General features: G+C 45.2%; 2 protein-coding genes across 4 annotated transcripts in view; one reads left to right on the top strand and one right to left on the bottom strand.

The window, feature by feature from the left end:
* The window catches only part of SLC66A2 (solute carrier family 66 member 2), a 70687-nt gene extending 61922 nt beyond the window's left edge, over window positions 1-8765 (bottom strand). For all 3 annotated transcript variants that reach the window (XM_082479566.1, XM_082479565.1, XM_082479567.1), the window contains exon 1: window positions 8482-8765. In XM_082479566.1, the coding sequence (XP_082335692.1) occupies window positions 8482-8684 (203 nt within the window). In that variant the 5' untranslated portion in view covers window positions 8685-8765. The remainder of the gene's footprint in view (window positions 1-8481) is intronic.
* Window positions 8766-22615: 13850 nt separating this feature from the next.
* On the top strand, window positions 22616-25476 carry HSBP1L1 (heat shock factor binding protein 1 like 1; the record flags this gene model as incomplete). Its single annotated transcript, XM_082499176.1, has 4 exons — window positions 22616-22714; window positions 22972-23038; window positions 24006-24100; window positions 25103-25476. The coding sequence occupies 4 exons, from the start codon at window positions 22616-22618 to the stop codon at window positions 25106-25108; spliced, it is 267 nt and encodes an 88-aa protein (XP_082355302.1). The 3' UTR covers window positions 25109-25476.
* Window positions 25477-25813: the final 337 nt, after the last annotated feature.

The raw sequence follows: 25813 nt of genomic DNA, 5'->3' as shown, positions 1-25813 counted from the left end.
CATCACAGTTACTAAGGCCTTTCTCTGAGCACATCATGCTGCTGGAGACCTTACCCTCACAGGCATGGCAATCACTGCCCTCTTCTTGATAGCTCCTGTTCTAGAGCACCCTGGTAAAATATAGTTTCTTATGTTTGGGCTACTTTCATAGCAGAGCTCTATGTTAGTAAAAACCAACTAGGTTCAGCATCACACTCTCAAACAATACTGCATTTCCACTATAGCCATTTCACCACAGAGATATTTTTTTGTTACAAGTCCACTAGTAAGGCCCAGGAGAGAGACTGGAAAGTGCTTGACTCGCTTCCTTGGAAATCTTTGCGTGCAGAACAGCCAAGCAGCCCACACCAATTAAAATGAGCCAGTATTTCCTTAGCTGTACGCCATTAGGCAGGAAAAGTACGACAATGCCTTGAGCCTCCACACCACTGCCAAAGACACCACCAGTAGCTACTGGAAGAACAGAAGTTGCATGCACCTTAGTCCCCCACTTCTTTCTACCATTGATGGATTTGTGGTGGGCCACATGAGAGCCATTATCATAAAAAATTTGGAAGACACGATGAGGAAAGAAATAAAGAACACAACTGATGCATGTAATCACAGGCAGAGTGCTCTCTGGATAAGGCTTTCAATTCACTAGGAAAAAATGCAGGGGAGAAGAACAAAAGTTTGGCCCAGCCTCTGCCCCATGCCTGTGATACCAAAGCTCATTCAGCCTGTGTTGCTAACTGTGGCCAAGTTCCCTTGAACTACTGGAATTCACTACTGTTATACTTGTCTCTCATTCAGGGAATGAGGAAAAACATGGGAAAGACTTACTTAGAATTACAGAGCAGTTAAAACTGCTTACATCAGGCTTATAAAAAACATCTCTAATTACAAATGTACTTTTATGTAAAAATATAGTAATGCATTTAAGAGGGGCTGAGCTAGCAGCACAATAAGCTAGAAGCTATTACGATGGTAAATCCAGCATAGGTCGATGCAAGGTTAGTTTCTCCCTGCTGATGAGATTATTGGCCATTCAGTAATGGGTGTCTCACAAAAGCATTGCCTGCAGTGTAAACATCCACCCACTACAAACACACATAAGCATGGCCACCTGCTGTCTGATCATAACAGTCTGCCATCACCACAGCCTTAACTGGAAATGAGACTGGAAGTATTGCTGCAGATCCTCTACCCCTTAAAAACTGGGGGGAAAAAAAAAAAGTAAAATAAAACTCACAACACACAAGAGAGGTAATCTGGAAATTTAAAAATTCTTATAGGGACTTCAAACAATGCACAACACCTGTAAATTTTTTTTATTTTTTTTTAACAACCCTCCACCCAACGACAAAGGTTACACAACAGAACATACTCATGTGAAGTACATATCCCCAAACACCAATCCCCAAACTAAGTCTCAGAGTCAACACAACCCTCTAAGCTAAATTACATCTACAGGAAATGAAACAACTGCCATGGAGACCAACAGGCAGAGCAAACAGGACATGGCCTACAGCACACTACTACACCACCACAACAACACGACTGAAGGGGATACCAGTGTCAAGGACCACTGTCAGGTCCCCAATGACTTAAAAGTAAAGCCAGAACACTCATTTTGATCAGGATCATGGAAACAAACACCTCTCCAAGCTGCTTACTCTACTTTGCATTGATACTAGGGCCTTCCGAAGCTACATTAGTCCAGTTTAAGACTCCTCAAGACAGCTTGAGCTAGGAGCACTGCAAGATGCAAGCCCTGCAGGGAGAGCGTGCTGTTCCACGTTCTGTTTACTTTCTGCCTCACAGAGGTGATTCCTGTCTTTGCCAAAGCAGGAGCTAGGAGGGGAGGAATATAAAGTAGATTATGACAGAAAGATGAAGAGCTTTAGGATACTAGAACAGGCTCGCAGGAAAGAACAACTTTGAAGTCCTTGGGATGAGGGGGCCACCCTCATTATTGTGCATTTTCACCCCACAACTACGATGTTATGTGACAAAGTGAACCACCGTGACATTTGCAGTATTCAGGGAACACAGACTTCATATGTCAGACTACAAAAATACAAAGACTTTTTCCAGTGTTTATTTAATAATGTAAAAACAAGAAGAACTCTGTTTTCCTGTACTAGTCAAATGTGCAAATAAACGGGGGGGGGGGGGGGGGGGGCTTACATTTTATTAGTATCTCTACAAAACAAATAATGCATGTTCAGGGTGATGAAGACAAGAGAAGTGAACATTCATGCCAGGGCAGAGACTAACTAGCCATAGAGAAAACTAGGCAATCAGTACAACTCAATCCTGTTGCAATAATCCCACTGCTCTAGTCCCAGGCCTACTCAAACCAGCAAACGCCGACTGTGCCAAAGAAGCCCAAACTAGACAAAACACAAAAGATTTCTTATCTCCTTTCCTAGGAGGTCTCTGAAAAGAAAGTGCCTGCTGTTGGTGCACCCAGATGACCGTCACCCCAACCACACCGTTTCCTCCTACACCCGCCAGATGCTGTCCCAGGCACTGCGCCCCGTCTGGGGCAGGGTCGCTCGCCCATCCTCTGCCCCAACACCCGCAGGCCTAACACTGCACCGCCTCATCTCACAGAGGCGCTTCCACTCACCGCAAGGGTGGAAACCACTAAAGTTACTCCAGGCCTCACCGCGCTGGGTCGACTTCAGCAGCTCTTTGGTAAGCTACAGACTCCAGGCAACATGGAAAGCATGAGAGATACTGCACACACCACCAGGGCCATGACATAGTCCAGTGTAGCAGCATGGCAGCTGTCCTGAAGGACAGCCCATAAATTACAGAATTTCATCAGTAGAAAGAACAAGAAACAAACTAGTTTTACAGCAGTATCTCTTGGTATGAGTTTCTCCTTGACAAGTAAACTTCCAGGACTTTATGGAACACCCAAAACAATCTTCTCACTTGGGCATACAAAATCCTACTTTACCTTTACTGTTTGTACAAAAGAGCAGTGCATTTTATCCTTGCTCTCTGGCACGTATAAAAAGGAGGAGGAATTGCGTAACACTTTTGCTCTCAATAGCTGAGCAAGATTCCACTAGCAGGCCATACGTAATGCAATCTTTCAAAGTTGTCGTCACTTTGTCAGCTTGGTTTATACCATGATCCCACTTTCCCCCCATGGTAAAAGCTGGCAAGATTCCTTTTTGTAGCAGAAGTCTTAAAAGCAAAAGTTTCTCCTTCCCATGGGAAGTCATACAGACAGACACCACTGGCCCACTACCTGAAGCCAAAGCAGCACCTGACAGCAGGGACCTGATCCACAAGTAGCACTGTAGGTGTTACAGCAAAATAAACAAACATGTAGGAATCTACCCCAGCCAGCAGCAAGTCCAACATTTTCCTCCAGCTGCATACTTGTCTCGGTAAACCTCTGCTCATAACAAGGAGCTTATTCCACTGACTCTGGCACAGAGAGCTCCCAGTTCTACTGACATTACGGTTTTCAGAAGGTGAACTGATGTGGAATGGGTAGAGGATTACCTTTGCTCAAAAATAACACACTTTATAGTTTTCATCTTTTCCCTGACTGTCAGAACTTGTTTCCACAGTTTGTCTTAAGGCAACTATTTTGTGAGAACAACTCCAAAATGGGACAGTTTTATTTTCCGTTGTTTGGATTTCTGTGGTGTTGCCGTATGAGGTTTAGGCCAGTGGCCCACAGAATTACATCTCACCACTTTTGGAAATAATATTGTCTTCCTGGAAAATACATAAACCATATTATACTACAACATAAAACACTTTATGAACTGCAAAACCAAGAAAGTCCAAAAACCTCTGGAAATAGCAGGGAGGGTAAGTACATTTAGCTGAACTTACTCAAGAAACAAATAAAAATGCGTACAGCTGACTTCTAAGAAATCTGCAGTTCCCTCTCCTCTATCTATTTATTCTGATTTTAATATTAAAAGAAACCATAATTTATCTCATCATAAGCTCTTTTTTGAAAAAAAGAAAGGGGGAAGAGAGAGAGGCAGAAGAGAGGGAGAACTTACTTGTAAGTTTTTCTGCATCCTCCACCCCCAACTGATTACACAACTCTCACCCGCCTTCTTGTTCCTGTTCTTGATCATGACAATGCAAAGCTAGTCAGCTGGCAGACTGCAGGCCACATGAACCAAGACCAACCAAGTTGCTGACAACTAAGATCAAGTGCCATGGTGCACTCTGAAGCCAGCCCACAACTTCAGAACAGCCTAGGACAGCTTGACCAGATGATTAACCACGTCTACACTCAAGCATCAGTAAGACTCAGGGTATCCCTTGGATATTTTAATAACCAGTCTTGAACAAGAAATCAGAGTTAACTCTAGCAAGTACAATAAGACATTTGCTAACAGAAACGGTAATGAAGTGTTTTATTAAAAATGCTGAGGGGGAAAAAAATTGCGATCAGATTTTTTTGGAGCATGCCATACATCTTCATATGTACCAGAATTACAAAGGCATTGAGTTTTGCACTGCCTCTTCCACTTCACCCAGAGCACAGACCTTCTCCAGGCTGACCAGTCCAGAAGTTGAACTGAGTGAAGAGTGAGAAACGATGCCCTATGGGGTCTGGAGAAGACAAGACAGAAAAAGCAGCACTGACAATAGCAGAGGACAAGAACAAAGGAACAGTTGATACCAATCATAAATCATGACCTGAAGCTGCAACGGCACCCCAAAATAAGCACTGCTTTCAAGCATTACATAAAATTGTAACAACAGAATATTGCTAAAAATAAAGCTAACTTGATATCAAGTCTAGTCACAGCACAGAATCTATTTTTCACACTGGTAAATGAAGACCCCATTGTATGATGCTGTGAGCACAGACTATCTACTTTTAAATATTTTTTTTTCAGAATCCTCTTCAAAAGGGCCAAAGACTTCATATACAGTCAACACACTGAACCACAAGTTTGCACAGTCAAACTTCTACTTTCTTTTTCCTAAGCAAAAGCCATGTGTGCACAAACAAAGCAAAGTGGAACCATGCCCTTTGCTATCCATATGCAGTTTTCATTCTTGCAGACGAGTCCTCTCCCACTGCTGTTCCACAAAGTTCTGGCATGTAACTCATTGTTGGAACAGAGCAAGGCCGGCCAAACACAGAAATGAAAGCAGAAACGTCTCTTTGAAGATGACATTTTGAGACATTGTGAAACAGAGAAGAATGAAAAATGACTTAATGGATAAAGTGTTACTGTCTTCACTAGCAGACAGAAGTTCTTTGAGCACACGCTGAAACGAAGGGATTAGGTGTGAGGAAGACAAGGAGGAGAAACATTGCACTGAGTCCTCCTGACTTTAAAAGATGGCTTACCATTGGGGACAGTCTAATTGGAGGAAGACAAATTGTAAAAACAGATAACTGGAAACAAGGTTGTTATCCTTGATCTCAGCAGTACTTTGTTCATTGGCTACTGTCACAGGGTAATACACCAGCTGCAATTCTATTGACACACAAAATGTGCCAAGATTAGGAATTAAATACTCTATCTGGATGGGAGACGAAAGGTCAAACTTCACCCACTGCAAAACCAGACATTAAAAAAAAAAAAAAACCACAACAACAAAAAACCTCTTTGATAATGAAGTACAGCTCTAGGAACACATGGAATCTGCCAATTCACAAATATGAAATGAGGGAACTGCCCCCATAGCTGATGTGAACAAAGTATAGTAGAGCCATAGAGGAAAGATGGGACTGGGTCTGTAACGAGTGACAGAGACACAGAAAGACCAGCACTACTCATGAGTGAAAATACAGAGGAAACACGGCGTAAAAGGCAGGAACTGTCACTTCCTGTTGCCTATGCATCTGAAATACATAACATTCCACTCTGTGAGCCTCAAATTCAGGAATATATGAAATTCAAGGAAAATCTGGAAGTAACAGAAGAAATGAATTACAGAGATGTCTTTGAAGTTAAAAAAAAAAAAAGAAAAAAAAAAACAAACAAAAATAAATGAGTCATCCTAAGAAATAATTAAGGCCTGGAAAGCAACACTATTAGAACTTCAAACTTTTTAAGGCCTACCACTTTAAGCACTTATTTTTGGATTAGGGTGGAGAGGAAGTCAGGAGAGATGAATCTGGCACAAATCATATGCTTAATAACCAGGGGTAATGAAGAGAAACTGAAAACAATTGAACACAGCAGCTTACATCAGTAAAGCTCTCAGAAGAGAGACTTAGATTAGGGTCTGGACTGGTTTGCTAAAGGGAAGGAGGAGTCATCAAATGGTCCTTTGAAAGTCAGATTGGGGAAAAATTATACACAAAACAAAACTACTTGTAGGAACAGTTCTGTTCCAGCACAAGAACGGATCAAATTATTTAATAAATATAAAACAAAAACCTTCTAATTCCCTCCAATGAATATTAGATACACAATTAAAATAATTGTGCTGTTTATGTCAAATTAGCTAGAGTGCTGTGTTCCAGATAGCACATCAGCCATAGGTGAAATTAAACAACGAATGCAAAAACCGAATTGCCAAGCTGCTCTATGGGTGGATTTTAAACACGTTCACAGAAACCGGAGGCTCTTGCTCTGCTATCTTCCTCTAATCATCCATATACACAAGGATAATATCCACCCTCATCTGCAGCTTTCATGACTTACTGGAGTTTATAATGAACTACCGGGGATGCCTAATCTTTGTAAGTAGAGAAGCAAAATATTCTGTCAGTAAACACTGAATTATCATTATGCAAATCTTCTTTTCTGTCTGTTCAATAGAACTAGAAAGAGATTATTCATGTTAAGTACAGACAGAAAGGTTTCTGCAGGCCCACACCTGCAATATTTCCCCATAGAAGTGGCTGCACCACAATCCAGCAGCATGCCTTACGCTGCCCCTGTTGCCAGACACACCTATGCACGTACTGCGTGAAGTCACTCTACGCCAGCACCAAGCCCCAAGGTGACCAGAGCCTACATAGAGCTAGTATACGTCAGGGAGTGATACTATGATGTATCTTAAATACTCACAGTTAAAAAATTACATAATCTTATCAATATAACTGAATTCTCTTTCTTTCTAAGTGTTGACAAATCTTCTAACGTTGACATAAATTATAACTTTTCATTACTCGTAGTATTTATTCTTTTGCACATCTCTTAATTAGATATACTTAAAATCAACTCAAATTAAAGATCATTCGGTTCTATAGCACAAGTCTTATTTAACAGATGCACTGGCCTGAGTTACCTAGAAACTGCCCGCATCTCCACTCAGGTGCAAATCATCGGTATATTTCAAGTACCTCCAGTGAAACAAAAAAATTAGACAATTTCTATTTCTCAAACTGCCAGCTCAGACTTTTCACTCCTCCTCCCCCTGTCAGTTCATCTATTTGCCTTCTGCTTTCTGCTTTCTCCAACAGCTGCTCCATACACTTCTCCCCAGGAAAACACAGGTCCAATGCAACAAGTAGCTCTGATCTGGTGACAGGTCCTCAATTTGATTCCCAGCTGTGGTCCCAAGAGAAGGTCCCCTCTTCTCTCCACTCCAGCACAGCGCCTACATGTTGCATTCTGCTGTAGAAGAATCCAGGAAGCTCCTTATACTTAAAAGGGTCAGAGGAACTTTAAAAAGAAATTTGGAACCAACAAAAGGCATAGCCTGTCACCTATCAGTTCTTTGTGGATTACAAAGCAGTATTTTGTAGTCAAAATATTCTTAGAATAACCATTGTTAGCTGCAGTAATTTCCCAGACTATTTCTTCTTTGGTTTCTCAAGTACAGCCCCAGTGTTGTAGCATCCATATTACAAGAAGTAATGAGGAACATAGGCTAATAAAATTCATTCACGGAAATCACGCCCTAACAACATTTTCTTTGTGCAGCAGCATAAGATCTAAACACGGAAACAAGCTTGCTTTTAAATATTGAAAATGGTGTTGAAAACAAAAAAGAATTTGCTTTGAAAGATAGCCCACCTTTTGCCTACTTATCAAAGAACGAATATTTTCATCTGTAGTTCTGCATGGAGCTCTAGAAGTGGACCCCCTCTGAAGACAGCTGGCATCCCGGGAAAATGCAAGAACATATGGCAAGTATCCCAATGACGTTAATACCAACTAGACGCTAGAATAAGCATGCAGGACCAGGGCCTTCACTATGAGAACAGAACTGGAGGGGTGAGGGAAATGTAAAATACAGTCAGCAAGAAAAAAGATCTGACTTTCAATAAACCTTTTTTCTTCACCACCAAGTTAAAAAGTTGCATCACGGAACACCAGAGCACTGATAAGCAGATCTGGCAAGGGTAACTGACATCCCTCCTGAGCCCAGTTCATTTCACTCAATGAAGATTCACCAGCTCACGGAAAGACAGTATTTTGATCTTCAAGAGAGGTGGGAAAGTACATAAAACACAGTATTTCCTCAAGCATTCCAAATGAAAGCAAGTAAGAACCTTCAGAACCGGGCAGACACAAACACACAAAACCAACTTACCAAAAAAGTATCCGCAAAATGTTCGCGACCAGTAACACCAGGCAAACGTAGGTGGAGAAGCCCTCTGCGTTCTGTGTCCGCCGGATGTCTCTGTACTGGGGAATGTAGGGCACCACGCCGCCGAACACCATGGCCCCCGCAGCACCCCACGACACCAGCTGGTGCATGGGCACCAGCAGCCACTCCAGGCCACCCGCCTCCATGACGGGGGGGAGCGGGGAGGCTGCCCCGGGGGCAGTCACGCTGAAGGATCGCCTTCCGCTGCCGTTCTCCGGCGAAGGTCGGCTTCAGCCACGCACGGGCTCCTGGATGGGTTGCGGCACCATGACTGCGCCCCCTCTCGCAGGGCCAGGACCTGGTGAGAGGGACGGGACGTGAGCCTGCCTCTGCCGGGGGCTGCTGCCAGCCGGCCGCCGGGCACCACCGAACCTCGACCGCCGCCCTGCCGCAGGCGGGCCGAGGGCCGCCCCCGCTCCGCCGCCCCAACCCGCCGCGACGCTCCCGCCCTCAAACGGGTTCCCTCGGAGGGGGACCCCTGGCTCTGGCACGGCCCGGGGGCGGGCAGCCACCTCCGCTCCGCCGCTGAGGGGACCTCCCGCCAGCGGCCGGGGGCGCCAGGCTGAGGTGCGGGGGACAGGGAGGACACCCCCGCCCGCCGGGTCGTTTCTGTGAGGGGGGCCTCCTTCGCCCGCCCGCGCCGGGCCCCCCGCCGGTTCCCCGCCGCGCCCCGCGAACACGCGCGTCTGCCCGCCCGCCTCCCCACCTGCTCCCCCAGCACCGGCCGCCGCCATCACCCTCAGCCCGCCGCCGCTCCGCAACTGGGGGCACGCGCCGGCGGCAGCGGCGGAGCCCCGGGAGGCCCGTGACGCCACGATGACCAGCGGCGCCTCCGCCAATGAGCGACGGGGCCGCCCCACCGATTCCGCGCGCGCGGCGCGGCCGGCTCCCCATGCGTGCGCGCGCCTCCGCCGCGGCAGCGGCAGCAGCGGCAGCGAGCGGCCAGCTCGGGCGGGGGAGGTGGCCAGTGCGGCCGCGGGGCTCACGGAGCCGGCCCGTTGCTTTGCCAGGCCCCGAGGACCAGGCGCTGCCTGGCCCCGCCGCCGCTCCCCGGGGCATTACTGGCTGGCCGCCGCAGGGGTGAGGCTCCCCGGGCCCGCCCTGGGAGGGTGGCGGGTGCTCGGCGCCCCCGGAGAAGAGGCGGCGCCGGGAGTACCTGCGGCCCCTTCCCTCTCCGCTGGCTGCTTTTAGACTGTCGCAGCTCTTGGCGACCCTCTCGCGGACTCCGGCCTTTGTCCGCAGGGTTACGGGAAACTCCGTCACGCTCCGTGAAAATGACATGTCAGCGGCTCTAAAAATTGCGGTCCCTCCTTAGCTACATGCAACGCAACTGTAATCGGCACATCTTCCCTACGAGGGGGGGTGGGGGGTTCCCCCCAACGGTATTGACAAAAGGTGGCGGGGGGTGGAGAACGCGCATCTTCTACCCAAAGTGATCAGCAGGTCTTTACCGCGGTTTGCCCGGGGGCAGCAGAGAGGTACCAGTGCTGCACGCGGGTGCTACGAAGAGCTTGATAGCGTGGAGGCTGCATCCTCAAACGGCTGTTTGAGGTGGCAGCAAACTTCCGTTACACTAAAAAGGATGGTTCATCCATTTAATCATGTAAGTGGCTGCACAACCGTCCTCGAAGCTTGTTCCTTGGGCTCCCCATAGTACGTGCATAGCTAGGTTGCCTCCTTCCTTGTACGCGCTCCCGCTGCTCATCCAAGAGGTGAGAAATGAGATGGGTTTTCTTGCAACTGAATGATACGCTATTTTGTGTTGTATATCAGCAACTGTAAATGTTTGCTGCGAGTCTTGAATGGAAAGGAGCTGAATTAAAAATACCAAGAAATGTTTGTTTCAGGGCTTCTGAAGCCTTTTGTTTACTTCCTGCATAGCAGCACCTTACTCAACTGCAACCATTTCTGCCGCCTGGCAAGTTTCTGCAGCACGCAAACACACACGGGTGTGTTTTGTGGCACATAAACCGGCGCGTTACTGCAGTGTATTTTTCAAAGACCATTTTTGGGGTACCACCAGGCAAACATCCAAAACACTCTCCTATGCAGATGAGGTGACCAGTGCTAACATTAGGACTCACCTTTCCTACAGGGAAGTAGTAGGTCTGCTGCTTGAACAAAGCCTTACTTCATTCCACAGACCTGAAAGTTTGGTTGTCAAAGTTAAAAAAACACAGTGGAAGTCTTTAGTTCTGATTTTTGGATGAGGAGCCTGAAGTTCTTGATTTCAGAGCATCTGACTGATTCAGAGAGAGTATAACAATCACATTATGTATAAACTGCATAATTTAAAACATATTTTATTATCTAATGGCTCATATTCCATATATCACTTGCACATTGTTATAATCATGCAGTTACCCCAACTTCTTTCTAAACTTTTCTTGGGAGTCCTTGCCACGTTATTTTTCCTTAAGCACAAAGGTCTAAACAAGCCTCAGGCTGAAAATAAGAGCAGCCCAGATTAGGAAGCCAACTTTTGTTCATGTAAATAAAATGTTTTGAGAAAACATTGAGAAATTATCTTGAGAAAATAAATATTTTAAAGTAACGATTACCTACATGGAAGAAACTGCTCAGGCTATCAGTTCTCCAGGTTAGCTTCCAGAATAATTCCAGGACACTTTTAAGTCTATGCAATAACAAATTTCGTACAATATGAAGATTCTAAAGTACTCAACTGGAAACAGACAACTGCCTCAACTCAGGTTGTTTACCCTTACTTGAAATTGTAAGGTAAAAATGCTGAATTACAGGATGTTGCTGTGTGAATGTAGTTCAGTTTTGGTCACTGAAAAATCTCCTAGTTGCTTAGGAGTTAATCCACTGGTGTAAACTAAACTGACTAGTGATGCCAGGCACTGGGTGGGGGTAGGAATGACAGGTTGGCTAGAACTCCTGGGGCTGAGCAGCTGCACAACAGCTTGTTCCAACACCAGGGAGGGACCATTCAGGTCTCAGAATATTCTAAGCAGGGAAGAGCAACTTTCTTTGGCAGAGGTGCCATCCTAAGGTGGCTGCTCACCCCAGCATAACACACAGCCCAGCACACAGAATATCCAACCGCAACAGACCCAGCGAGATTCCAGGAGAGTCCCAAGGAGAAAATTTATCTAAAGCTTGGGAGATAGCAGGTGATTGAAGAGAGTCTTGCCTCATCAAGGAAAAGTTCTGCAACATCCAGGTTTGAGTACAGCTCGGGGAGTATGCTCACTCAGCCTTGTGAGGCTTTACAGCAAACTAGTTTTCTCTGTCTGGTAGTTAGTAACTGAGAGGGAGCTGAAAGGACCACTTTCTTGGTGTAAAAGCAGAGCCTACCATAGAAACAGTACTGCTCCACTGCCAGAAAGCAATCCTCTATTTCTGAGTGAGGAGAAAAAGAACAGGTGCATTTATTTTTCCACAAGGACTGGCAAAATTCCCCCTTTTAAAAAAAGATGTCCATTTCCTAGAACTGCATTACGCATTCAGAAAACAGAAGCAGGCAGTATGTTTCACACCATGTCTTTGAAAACTAATATTAATCTTTTTATGACAGCTGCTGTAAGGGAATTGAAGTTGAGTATGCGAACAGCTCTAGCCACCTAGTTACAAACTAGCTCCTAGCAGTTAGCATTTTGGTAACAGCATAGTCCCTAACCCTCCAATCATATCAAGAACACTGATTGAGCCCACATTATGAAACCTGATAGAGATTATACCTGTTAAACATTTCTATAGTATCTTTGGATACAGTTTAAGCAAGCTGAAAGTGGTGAACAGACATGGGATGTTTTCAAAGGGATTTTAACATTGGTAGAGGTGGTAAAAATTATTATATAAGGTTCTGTTTTGCAAATAGGTCCACTCAGAACTACTTCCCAGCAGATCCACCCCATAAAAAAAAAAAAAAAAGTAGTTCTGAGGAGAAGGATCTGGGGGTCCTAGTAGACAGTAGATTATCCATGAGCCAGCAGTGTGCCCTTGTCGCCAAAAAGGCCAATGGAATCCTGGGCTGCATAGGGAAGAGTGTGGCCAGTAAGTCGAGGGAGGTCATTCTCCCCCTCTACTCTGCACTGGTGAGGCCACAACTGGAATACTGTGTACAGTTTTGGGCTCCCCAGTTCAAGAGGGACAGGGGACTGCCAGAGCGAGTCCAGCAAAGGGCAACTAAGATGATTAAGGGCTTGGAGCATCTCCCTTATGAGGAAAGGCTGAGAGAGCTGGGACTCTTTAGCCTGGAGAAGAGAAGGCTGAGGGGAGACCTTATTATGGCGTACAGGTATCTAAAGGGTGGGTTGAAGGAGGATGGAGCCAGGCTCTTTTCAATGGTTCCCAGTGACAGGACGAGGGGCAATGGGCACAAGTTAGAACATAGGAAGTTGCGTTCAAATACACAGATAAACTTATTTACGGTGAGGGTGACAGAGCACTGGAACAGGCTGCCCAGGGAGGTTGTGGAGTCCCCTTCTCTGGAGATTTTCAAGACCCGCCTGGATGCAGTAATGTGCTCTAGGCAATCCTGCTTTAGCAGGGGAGTTGGACTAGATGATCTCTAGAGGTCCCTTCCAACTCTGAAAACGCCGTGATTCCATGAATTAGAAGAGTAAGCAGAGGCTCATTTCTACTGTTGGCTCCATCTATCTATATTTCTATCAGAAGGACACTAGGGCCGATAGTACACAGGAATAAACCCCTCAAGTTGGACCAGTTTCAAGAGTAAAGCTCTAGATACTTCTTTGCAGCTTTTTACAGGAGGAGGGGGGCTGTTGGTGCTTCACTTGTACTTACTTCAGTAGCAAAAATAGCAGATTGCTGCAAGTCTTCTAATCAGTCTATTGTTCTGTCAATTGATGTTGAAAGATGAGTATTAAAATTATTTTATATTCTACATTAGAGAAATGCTGTTGCACTGAAGCAAGCATAGGAAGTCCCTGCAAGAGGTAGGCTAAACACACAGTGCAGATAAGCTCTAAGTCACTCCTTGAACACATTGCACAATAAATGTTGTCATAAGGATTATGTGAATTCCTACAGTAGCCAAATTCCCTTCAATTATCACATTATATCTCATTCTACAACTATAGTCACAGTGAGATTAAAAAGAAATATTCACTGTACTGTTCATAAAGCAAGTAAATGGCTCCTAAGTATCTTGAAATTGGCCATTCCTAGCAAGATGTATTATCACTAAATCACCTGTCCTCTTCTCTCCACTTTCAATTTTCTAAAGCAACCTCACTGCAGCTGGTGGCAGAAGCTGTCTCCTGGCCGCTTCAAACACCAATGAGCCCTTGTTTTTGCAACTCATGGACAGAATAAAGCTAGCGTTAAGAGGAGATACTGTTTTATTGCACATCTTCACTACTTTTCCTCCTTCTGTACTGGTCTTTGTAAACAGAGCACTGAGTATAAGCATGGGTGGAGCACCCAGCAGCACGCAAAGGAACTCCCTCTCCACTTTCAAAGAGCACCTCTGACAAACGTGCCCAGCCTACAAGCCCATCTCTGGGCAGCAGTGGCATGCTCTGCACCAGGTAGCAGCCACCAGGACCATGTAGGCTGAACTGACTAGATTCCTCTCTGTGCTTGGACTGCTACCATCTCCACAGACAAATGAAGTAAAAGGCCCAAACCAAACATGCCAGAGAAGCAGGAATCAACCTGACAGCTGGCAGAGATACATGAACCCTTCTTCAAACCACTACAGCTTTGAAACAACAGGCAAAGTTCAGGCGAGTGGAGAGATAAACAAACATACCACGCAGGCAAGAACAGGGACTGCTTAAACAACAGCCTGTTCTTCTGTCAAACAGGTCCAGCTGACTACAACCGTTTCTCCTCTACCTGCTCTTCATATGCTCTTGTCCGTGTCCCGTGGCTGCCAGGTCACCTCAGCCGGCTTGTTGCAGCAAAGGAGTCTGCAGGCAGCTCCCGCTCTGCACCAGCCTCTGCACCACCTGCGCATCCTTGCCTGTGTCTAACAGTGCAGCAAGAAGTTCTCATGTCAACAGCCTTTAGGAGTAGAGTTGTTTTCTATATAATGGCTCAAAGGACCAGAAACAAGGAACCTCTCCACAGATGGGATCTGCACAGCATGCAGTGGGAAAATCTATCTAGGCTCCGTCCAGTGCTGAACCAATGCATAGTGCCCAGCATCAGAAGGTACATAAGGTTTACTCACTATCTATATTCCTCTTTTTATTCTGTCTTATTAAAATTACTATTTTATTAAGCCATTTTTTGTTGGAGCTTTCATGCTGAGATGCCCTGCACCACCTCCCTCTCTCTGGCACTTCATCCTTCCCTGGGGCAGAATACTTACTAATTACAGGATCATTGCATTCAGTGAGAAACTGCTGATACTGGAGAGTGTGATGGGAAAGAGGAATTTTGGTGGGTTGACCCTAGCCAGCAGCAAAGCTCCCACCCACTTGTTTGCTCGCTCCCCCCCAGCAGGATGGGGGAGAGAATCAGAGGGGTGAAACAGAAAAAAAAAAAAAAAAACCAGAAAAAAAAACAACCTCATGGGTTGAGATAAAGTCAGTTTAATTAAAGTGAAGAAAAAGAACAAAAATAAGTGATGCAAAGGCAATCACTCACCACCTCCCACGAGCAGATCAATGCCCAGCCAGTCTCCAAGCAACAGCTGCTTCGGAAGAAACCTCCGCCCCCAGCCCCAGCCTGCTTTTAGTGCTGTGTGTGATGCTACACCATCCAGCATGTCCCTTTGGTCAGCTGGGGTCAGCTGCCCTGGCTGTTTCCCCTCTCATCCTCTTGCCCACCCCCAGTCTATTTGCTGGCAGGGCAGACTGAGAAACAGAGAAGGCCTTGATGCTGTGCAAGCACTGTTCAGCAATAGCTAAAACACTGGTGCGCTATCACCACTGTTTAGGTCACTAATCAAACACAGCACCATACGGGCTGCTCTGGAGAAAGTTAACTCCCTCCCAGCCAGATCCAGCGCAGGAAGTGAAATGCCATTTGGGAAATCCTTAAACTGGCTTTATCTCTGAAGAACAAATGAGGGTGCAAGTGCAGTTTCTTAAGTCTCCCCAGAACTATCCCTAGCTTTCTCCAACTCATTTTCTCTCCCTCTCTTGGTGAAACTTTGGAGTGGCTTGGAAGCAGAGAGGGAAAAAAAAAAGATACAGAAAGTCTAGCTTCATGATGATTCAAAGTACCACCATGTGATCTGGAGTCAATAGCATTACAGCACCCAAACTGTTTTTTCTTTCTCTGTTCCAGGACAAGGACAAAGTTATTCTGGTGGCATTTATGCACTGTAGCATGCTCCTGGTTTGCTTTTGTTGAGGTAAGCTCAGCATCTGTGGTACACATAAGAGCATCTTCTGCACATAAGAACAGAACAAAACAAATGTACACTGCCCTTACCAGGAGCAAAGAATACAGCGGGGGGGGGGGGGGGGGGAAACACAAACCAAACATTAATGCATGAGTAACAATCGAGTCCAAGACAATAATCTAGATGAGACAGGCACAAACGTGGCAGTCTGATTTTCCTGAAACCCCAAGGAGCTGCAGTTATAGGTCCTCTTTGAATAATACAACATTAATCCCAGACAGAAGCTCAACATCCTCTTGCATCCTCTGAGCCATCCAGCCAGCGCCAAAAGTGAGAGCAGACTTAGGGTGGCCCCCCCTGACCCCAGTGTGATTTGAACACAACCTTCTGATCAGGAGTCAGACACGCTGCCATTGCGCCATGAGGCCATGCCACTGCCCATTGTCCCCCAGCTGTGGACACCCAAGCTTCCAGCACTCTTCTGTCCAGGTGACATTTGTATCAGCCTATGCTGGCAGTGTCCCTCAGCACTCTCTTGTCCCTCTACGTCCTTGTCATTTCAGACGCCTTTTGCCAGGCGTGCTTGGAATACGCACCCACAAGACTCCTGCTGGCAAAAGCCACATGGAGCAGTAAAGAGAGTAGGGGTGGGAGGGCCTCCTGCAGCAGCCAAGCTGCATAAGATGCCTGTCATACTCTTAGCACCCCCCTCTGCCTCAAATGCCTCACAGAAGAAAGCAAGTGAAGCAGACGGGCCGCTGTCAGTACAGGTTTTAGTCTTAAAAGCACATTTGCAAAGGATCTTTGTTTCAGACAAGGAAGTGCGAGCTTTTTTCTCTCAACAAAAATAGCCAAAGAATCAGATTTCCACACCCCTGAGTTTTTATATTACTGCCATTGCTCACTGATTCAAACCTTGCACTGTTAGAACACATATTGTTTATCCTACACCTGGTGTTCCCCAGTGTTATTCCCCATGTTTGCCCAAATCCACCCCATGTTTTCTGCGACCGTAGTAAGTGCTTTCCACTAATTCAAGGTAAATTTAAACTGCCTGTACCAGGAAAACACTCCAGTTGTCTTCTCTGGGATAAACTATCCTTGAAGCTACAAGGAAGGTGTCTAAGCATGAACATAGCTGCAGTTTGCTCACAGGAAACTTTAGCTACAGTTCTTTACAGCTTCTGGAAAAGCAAATAGCATGTCTTCAAATGAACCATTCCCTCCTTCACCCAACTTCTAGCCTCTCCAGCACAGGCTTTTTTATCAAATTGTGTAGAAAAATACACTTTCCAGCACACTCCCCCCCCCCCAGGGCTCGTTTAATCTCTGTGTACAAAACACACATTCTGCTTTGGACCATGAGGTACCTTGAAGAGAGCCACAGAAGGCTGTGGGATCTGAACACGCAGGGTCGGATCACCATCCTTGTGCCACAGAAGCTGCCTCCTCTCACCCTCACAGTGGAGGCTGGCAGAGCCTTATCTGTTACACACTGCATTTTCTTCAAGAAAGCTCCACTGTGTACATTTGACACCCAGACTAAGGAGTAAGACTGCAGGGTGATTTGAACGCAGCCTCCAGATCCGGTGTCAGGCATGCCACCAGTGGGCCACGAGACTGGAGAAACAGACCCTGCGCCCTTTTCCACTCAGGAGAAACACCTCCAACTCTCTCCTGCAGCCTTTCAGGAATGCAACTGCTCAATGAATGCTCCTCCACCCTCATTGTCCAAAGAGAGTAGGAACAAGGCTGGAGCAGAAAGCAGCGTGTGGAGTAGCATCTCTTACCAGCCATGCCTGGGAAACATAGATAGAGATTTCTGGATCGCCACATAATAATTCAGTCAACGGCAGCTAGATGGGTCATTTCACAGAGCGACAAATTGCACACAGCTTTTCAGACAGCCAAAGGGTGCCACCATGCCAGCCTCTGTAGTCGAAGCATCTGCAGTGGGCTTTCTGCTGCTCCGACATTTATCCCCAGTGAAGAACACTTACAGGGAAAACTGTACCCTTTTTTCTGTTACAGCTATGTCGCGATACATGATGCCCATAGTACACACAAGGAACTGTGTGTATAAGGATATAAAGAATATCCTTAACCCTGTTGGTTTTCTTTCTGGAGAAACTTGCGGAAAGGGACTGACTGAACAAGTTTCACAATAAAGGGATTTGTGAGCAGCAGTCCCAAAAAGCAACACTTTCACTGAAGGCAGAGCACCTCCATCAGGGATCAAGTTTCCCCACCACTGGAATAACACTTTTCTCTTCAAAGATACAGAGCCTGAAATTTGAACCACAAACAAACACTGAAGCTTTTAATATTCACCTCAAAGACACTTCTTTCAAAGAAGCACTACAGTTGTCAGACACCACTGACCCGAATGCCTTTTCCCCATGCCTGAAGCATTTGCATTTCACTCATCACATCTTTCCATGCTTTTAAATAACGGCAACTTGTTACTTCTATTGATGTTACCAGATGAAAGAAAAGTGATGTCTTCACCGGTAAGTATTCCAGTGGAACAAGCTTTCTGTCAACTACACTATGCTGAGTCAAAAGAAACAGGTAAATGTTAATAGTTTGCTTGCAAGAAACATCAGCACCATTTAGGATTTCAGCATATAAAAGCTGATGACCTAGCAAAGCCAGAAGCTTTTTCTGCACATTGTATCCCTCTAAACAATTGCAAAGTGAAGCTGCAAAGTGAAGCAAGAGAAGCTTCCTAAGATAGAGGGAAACGCCAAGTACAGCATGACTCAAAAACCCAACCCCACAATTTGGTAGCAAATCACCACTGTGACTGTAGTGCAAGAACTAGCTTGTATCTAGCTCTTTTCTCTTCAGAGAAAACTTTTACAATTGACCATGCCTCTGCCAGGAAGGAAAAAAAAAAAAAACAAACCCAAAAATTTGCAGCGTGATTTGCATTTTGCATTCTGATCTACAGCCAGAGAAGCTGCCATGGTGGCACAAGAATATTCACCTGCTTGTCTCCTTCCAGGAGTAAATCTCCTGTTTTCTTTATTACCACACATGTAATATTAGGCTTTTTTTCGAGATGCCCTCTCTCTGTCCTCACCTCCATTCCAAAGCGGCCCTGAGCCAGACATGCTTGGAGTATGTGACCGGAGGATTCCTGACCCCTGGTATATAAAATCTCATTTGTCAGCAAAGAGGAGAGGGAAGGGACTTTGTGTAACATCCAAACAACGAAAGTACAGCATGGCATCGTGTGGTAGTGGCATTGAACTTGAAGCTTAGGATGATAATTATTTCCTATCCTGCTACCCTGACTTCTCTTTCCAGCATTGGAGGGATTGGAATTTCCCTAGGAAAGAGCAAGAGAAACACACCATTTGAGCATAAAAGTACAATGTTAAGGGTTCACAGCACAGGCTTGCAATTCTGAAATAGGATGGAAGCAGATGGCTCCCCAGTGTCTAGGTCACCCTATTTTTTATTTTTACTTCATATGCTTCATACCAAGAGGACATAGTTAAACTGAAAGTGACTAAAGTCTAAGCTTCTTACCAAAAGAAAGTAGCACAGAGCATATTTTGGCATGGAAAATGAATTTCTACTGTAAAATCTTCTCTTTTGTTCCTCTCTCTAGCCCCTTCAAGACCTGGTTTTGTATTCACTGCCACCATGAACTTCTTGGTACCCTTTTAGTAAATGAAGTATTCTTTACTTATTGCAGTAAATACTCTTATGAGCACCAGTAGCCAGACACCAGTTGTTTACTGGTTCTCAGCTAAATCTCTGCTTTTGAAACCAGCAACACAAGAAAACAAAACCAAAAAATATTTTTGCTCAGCTTCCCTTAGCCCATGGATACACGCCGATCATGGATGTTGTGGTTTAGGCCAAATTAGCTACTGGGGACCTGGGGGACCCCAGATGGGACCGACAGATGCTCCCCTCTACCCCTCTTCAAAGAGAGAGGCAGAAGAGGAAAAAGAGACTTATAAGTTTAGAAGGAACTAAACTACTTTAATGAAATATTAATAATAAAATAAAAAAGAAATAATGAGATATATACAAAACCGTATCAAGCTCCCAGGATGACAGTCACAACACCGGCTGGCACTGGGGCAGTCCCAGGCTGGACTCAGTGACGGACAGGAACTGGATTCCAGATCTGGATTCAGGATCGGGATCACAGGCAGACGAACAGAGTCCTCCTCAGACGTCGGCCATTGAAGGAAGAGAGCTGACCCTTTGATCTCTCAGCTTTTATACTGAGCGTGATGCAGATGGGATGGAATCCCCTGTTGGTCAGTTTTGGGTCACCTGTCCTGCCCGCTCCTCCCCGCAGGTGGGACCCCTCTACGCTTTTCCGCTTCCGACCCTCCAACAGGGCAAATAACAAAGTTGGTTGGCCTTGGCTGTTATAGCAATAAGTATAAGCAAGCGCCCCTCTGCATACCATGCCTGGGCATCAGCTATAAACATTGGTCTTATCGCTCTGAGAGAGTGAACATTGTCTGCGCAATATGCTGTTAATTGCAGTAGTTAGAAGAGGCCCAGCTAAGAAGCAAAGTTACTAAACAAAATTGGTCCTGTTTTACCCCAAACCAGGAAGACGGATTACTGCTTTTAAAATATGGCTCATCTTACATTCCCAGATTTCAGACCCTGGAAATGAATATAACAGCTCAACTATGAAAAACTGAGCCCTCTGAGGAGGGAGAGAATAGAAGACAGCAGGGCAAAGCGAAAGTGCCAGTTCTAGTTTAAATAAATTTATTGTTTATCAAAGTTTTTTTTTTTGGTTTTGTGGTTTTTCTCTTCTATTCTTAGGTTTTCCAAACTTTGGAACTTTTCCACGACCATTTTTGGCTTTACAGACACTTCTATTTTTACTCCATAAACTCAGCTGTGGACTATTGGCCTAATTCAGCTCAAGATTTGAACTAGGAGGGCCATTCACATTAGCTGTGGAGGCCACAAAGTAAAAGAACCAAACTTTTGGAGGGGGAAATGCATGGTGAAATATTTCCTTCCTTCTCCACACTTTTAATTGCCCTTCCTCCATTGCTGTGCTGGCTGGATACCATGGGGTTTTTTTGCCCTGACCCCAGTGACCTGCCTCGCAAACAAGGGGAGCTATTTACAAAAGCCTTTACCAAGTCATGCTTGCTTTCAGTTGAACTCTAACCTAGCCATTGCTAAAATGCGGCACTACAAAGATTTAGTCCAATTCTTGCAAACTCGTTGGCTGTATAATGCTTGCTCCTCCACATTTCCAGCTATTTATTTACCACTGCAAATAGGACGCTATGACTTTGTTCAAGATATCGGGACACAAGTAGACAGAGCCACTTTGACTGCCTCCAGGGGAAAATACTGCTGCCTAAGAGGGAAGCTTATGTAGCTGTTCTGGCAGGAGGGAAAACCAGGATGACTATGGCTGTTATCAGGAGCACAAATGCAAAAATATTACAGCTCTACTATCTAGCCCTAAGGGAAAGGAGATTGATTAGCCACAAATAAATAGGTAAAAAGTAACAATTGTTTCTTATTATTTATGCAACAGAACAAAAAAGCTATGTGGTTGCAGCTAGTGGCTACGTACAAATGCAAAGCATATCTATAGGCATATTGTTCAAATTGTTTTATCTAGAAGATTTCTACAGCATTAACTGCAAAACTTGCTTGATTTTTCTCCCTACAATGAGAAAGACGAAGAGGAGAATCTGCAAGAGTTGGAAGGTAAGGATGTGCAGAGGAGAAGCCACAACTATGGGAAGCAGGCAGCAACGTGGAGGTTTGCTTTGATGCCAGAATCTCACCACAGAGATTAACACACCTTCCCAAATGAGTCGGGGAAGGTCAAAAAGGAAAACAATTAAGTTTATTAAGAAAGATTCTAAGTGGTAGGTTTACAAGAGATAATCTTTCCAGCATTTAAGGTCACTAGTAACTCAGGAGAGAAACTTGTGGGTGAAGGCACTGTTAGGTGTTTGGCATATCTATAAAGTAATAGACTGAGGAAAGCTATTGCCCAACAGTGATATACTCCTAACCATATAGGCACAGTAAATTGAAAACCTCTTCATTTATATCAGGCAACAGTTACAGCACCCAGGACATCTGCACACAAAATACACCTCCTCTGTACCAGGAGCTTTTTATGCTACAAAGCTGAAAACCGCAGGGATGACCTACACGCTACAGTGACTGTAAGAGGCACCACCCAATTCTTGCTGATTCCTTTGGTCTTGTCTCTTTAGACATTCTGATGAAAGAACTTCAACAAGCATGGTATTTTTGCCACTCCATATTACAAAACTACTTACGTGGCAAAAGGAAACAAACCTTAAAAAAAAAAAAAAAAAAAGAAAAAGAAACCAAACCAAACCCCAAACTTGGGCCTTGTTGGTAGACAAGCATTTTTCTTCATTTAACGTGTCACTTCTGTCCTGTGAAACCGTAAGGCCTCTCTGAAGATCAAACCTCAGCATCCTTACGCGGTTATTGCCCCGCAGAATTACGATTTCTTTGGAAAATAAAGGAATACCGCCGCCGGATGGTATTTAACAATTCACCCACTGCCTTCAGAGCGCGGTGCCTCCCCGCCTGCCCCGCCGCTTCGCCCGGCGGCGGCGCGGACCGGAGCAGCCGGCCCCCGCCCCAGCCCCAGCCCCAGCCCCGGCACCGGCCCAGCGGGCGGACGGGCGGGGCGGGGCGGGGCGGGGCGGGGCGGGGCGCGGCGCTCACCTGCCCGCCCCACCGCGGCCGGGGAGGCGGGCGGCGGTCCGCGGCTGGCAGGCGGAGGCGATGGCGGCCGCCGACCCGCCGGGCACCGGGGACCTCTCGCAACTGGTGAGCGCGGGGCGGGCTCCGGCGGGGAAACCGGCGGCGGGGAGCGGGGTCCGGGTGTGGGGGCCACCCTTGCTGCGGGGCTCCGCCGGGGCGAGCGCCTTGACCGGTACCGGGTGGTGCCGCGGTACTGCCGGCCGGAGAAGGGCCGAAAGGCGGCGGAGAGGGGCGGGAGGAGGCGCGGCGGCGGGCCGGTTCCTGCGCCCCGGTCTGGCCCGGCTGCCGCGGCTCGCCGGGTTGTAGCTGCCCTCCGCGCGCCGCCGCCGCCCGGGGCTCCTGCTTTCTCTCTGTTTTGTTTTTTTTTTTTCCCCCAGGCCGAAAATCTGCTGCATGACCTGCAGGAAAATTTTCAGGCTCTGACCGAAAAGATAACGCTGAGAAATATCCTCTTTTGAAGCCGGGTTGCTACCTCCGCGGCAGAGGTTTCGTGCTGCCGCGGCTGGGGTTCCCCTGTCGCACCGGGCTTGGTGTGCTCCCCCCCCCCCCCGCTGTGCTTTTTAAGACCATGCGCTTTTTTCCTAAACATCACGTTACGATATTACGATTGACGTCACTAAACACCTCTGCTGTAGAGACAGCTGAATTGTCCCCTAAGCCGCTTCTTTTTCTCTTTACGAAGACGAAAATCCTAAAAAAGGCTTTACTAAAAGTAGTATCAACTCCCTGTGAGCTAGTCTCTGTGTGACAATTCTTGCTTTCAAGTAAAATAAGCAAAAAATTACGCGTAAAGATTCAGAAGGTACATTAAAAAAAGCAACCATCTTAAAAAATGCCACCTAAATCAGCATATTGCTGTGTGGTGGTGTTTTTATAACTGTTTGGACCCCTAAGCGTGGGAAGGTGAGCCCTCAAAAAGAGAAATTAAAGCCTGAAAGGGCTCTAAGCTTTCTCATTACATGCACTTACAGAAACCACCTCTGCTTTCTGAAATTGTGAATTCATGACATTTTCCATTTTTTCTGAAACTCGACCCTTCAGGAAGTGGCTGCTCTAGTGTAAGAGAAGAATGTTTTGGCAGCACTCATTCTGATTGTGTAGGTGACTCCATGGTATCACCTAAAATAGCTCCTCAGAAATAAAACAATCTCTTACACAGAAAATACTCCAGTTCACTCATGGGCATGCAGGAAGGTATTTGAAAATACTTAGAATCTGAGTGCTTCTCTGTTGCAAAAGAAAGTAGGCTTGTCTCGTAATAATACAGCCTTGTGCATGCTTTGTCTTGCATTAGTGTTGAACGTAAGAGGTTGAGACATCTGGAAGAAAGCTGCTCATTTCTTCTCACAGAAGAAAAAAGCCATATGAAATTATACAGTTCTTATGTATAAAGTTATCTTTAACTTTTTACTGGAAGAAATGGGTGAGCGCATTGATGACCTCGAGAAGCATGTTGCTGACCTGATGAAAGAGGCTGGGATAGAAAACACCGATGAAGAGTTGAGAGTAAAGAAAATTAATTGAGTTTTACTCTATTTTATATATTTCCACTTAGTTTTGAACTATGGGCAGCACCTAGCATGAAAATACTGTTTACATATTTATCACACCTGCATTTACCTGGATTTTAAAATACACTGGTATTTTTAAAAAAAAATACTTAAAATTACCTTGGACAACTTTTTGCCAAGAGCTAAAGAACACTACCACTTTTTTGAAAGAAAAACTGTAGTTTGATGCATCTGTTCCAAGTGCCACTAGTTTGGTAGTACAAACTAGTCCCAAATACGTAAAGTGAGGCTGTACATTTAATAAAATGTGTGTGCCTTAAAGCACCCCTCCCCACCATTCCTGTATCTCAAGTATGCTAACCTAACTGACTGAGGATTCTCGCTGCTATACATTTACATACATCTGCTTTTAAACCTGCTTCAACATCCCAACACGGCTCAGAGCATACCTCTTAAATACCTTCACCCGGAACACAGCAGTTGTTTGTTCTTGCAGTAGTAAGATGGGGGATGGAAGGAGCAAAGATAACTTCAGTATTATTGTCAAACACTCTGCAATATAAAATCATGCTACAGTTCAAGATCGCATGCTAGTTTTTATATTGCTATCTGTTGAAAATGCCACCCTGCTGCCCCGATAGATGCCTTAGTCAGTATTCTTAATATTTACAAGACAGCATTGCTTCCGTGTTCGTTGGTGCCTTCTTCCTGTTGTTACATGCTTTCCTGATTCAAAGTGAGACACACCAATTATTTTTGACATTTAGAGACTACTTACCCAGTGAAAGAGAGGAACGTCTGTAAATATATTGAAGTAATTTAGTCATTTATTCATTCTGATGCCAGTTGCATGATAAGCTATGCAATAATTTTCAAAAATATAGAAAGACAATCCATGAAGATGTATTTAACTGTACAGAGATATTCCTATTTTTATGCTGAATCACATTAATGAATAATTAAACCACTAACCTACTTATTCACTGTTTCTTTTCAGCACTGAAATGAGGATGTGAGCAAGAAAGATAAAGGGAGAACAGCACCACGCTGAATCAGGGAGTTTACAGTCAGCGTCACTACTCACAAAAAAGCATCAGTGAAAACAAACACACTTGCATCGTGTCACAATAGAATCTCTAATTTATTTTTCTTTTAAACTATTGCCCCAGGAAAAAAGAAAAAACTCGAAAGCTGGGTTTATTCATCTAAATGGGAGACCGTATTTCCTGTAATTGGGAAAGAACTATTAGTTTCAGGGAAGGCAAAACCACTATTTTGGACAGAAAATGTATCTTACATCATAAACTTATCCAGTCACAAACTTTTTCAATGTATGAAAATGTACTTAATTTAAATATTAAAATTTTCATATTTCTTCATTGCCTTTTTATAACAAGATCCTTCTACGTCAAAACTTTTCCATTTGCATGTGCCCTTTTGATGCTCCTTTAAATGTTTTACATTACAAAACGCACCTTATCTTATTTGATGTTATTACAAAGGGGCCTTTGCAAAACTTCATAGGTACAATGAACAGACTGTTTTGCACTAGAAGAAATGGCAGTATTTGCAGAGATCACAGCTGTTCAGTCGTTATTCTTGCCACAAGCCCCTGCAAACCTGTGCACACCTGGACAGATAACACCATCCTGGTATGCATACTGTGCCAATTTCAGTTCTTTAACATTAGCCACTTTGATGGAAGAGC

This window comes from Vanellus vanellus, assembly GCF_965231255.1.
Source record: "Vanellus vanellus genome assembly, chromosome: 2".
In the NCBI taxonomy this organism is placed as follows: domain Eukaryota; kingdom Metazoa; phylum Chordata; class Aves; order Charadriiformes; family Charadriidae; genus Vanellus; species Vanellus vanellus.
Note: the sequence above shows the minus strand (reverse complement) of the source record. Positions and strands in the feature narration are given on the sequence as shown.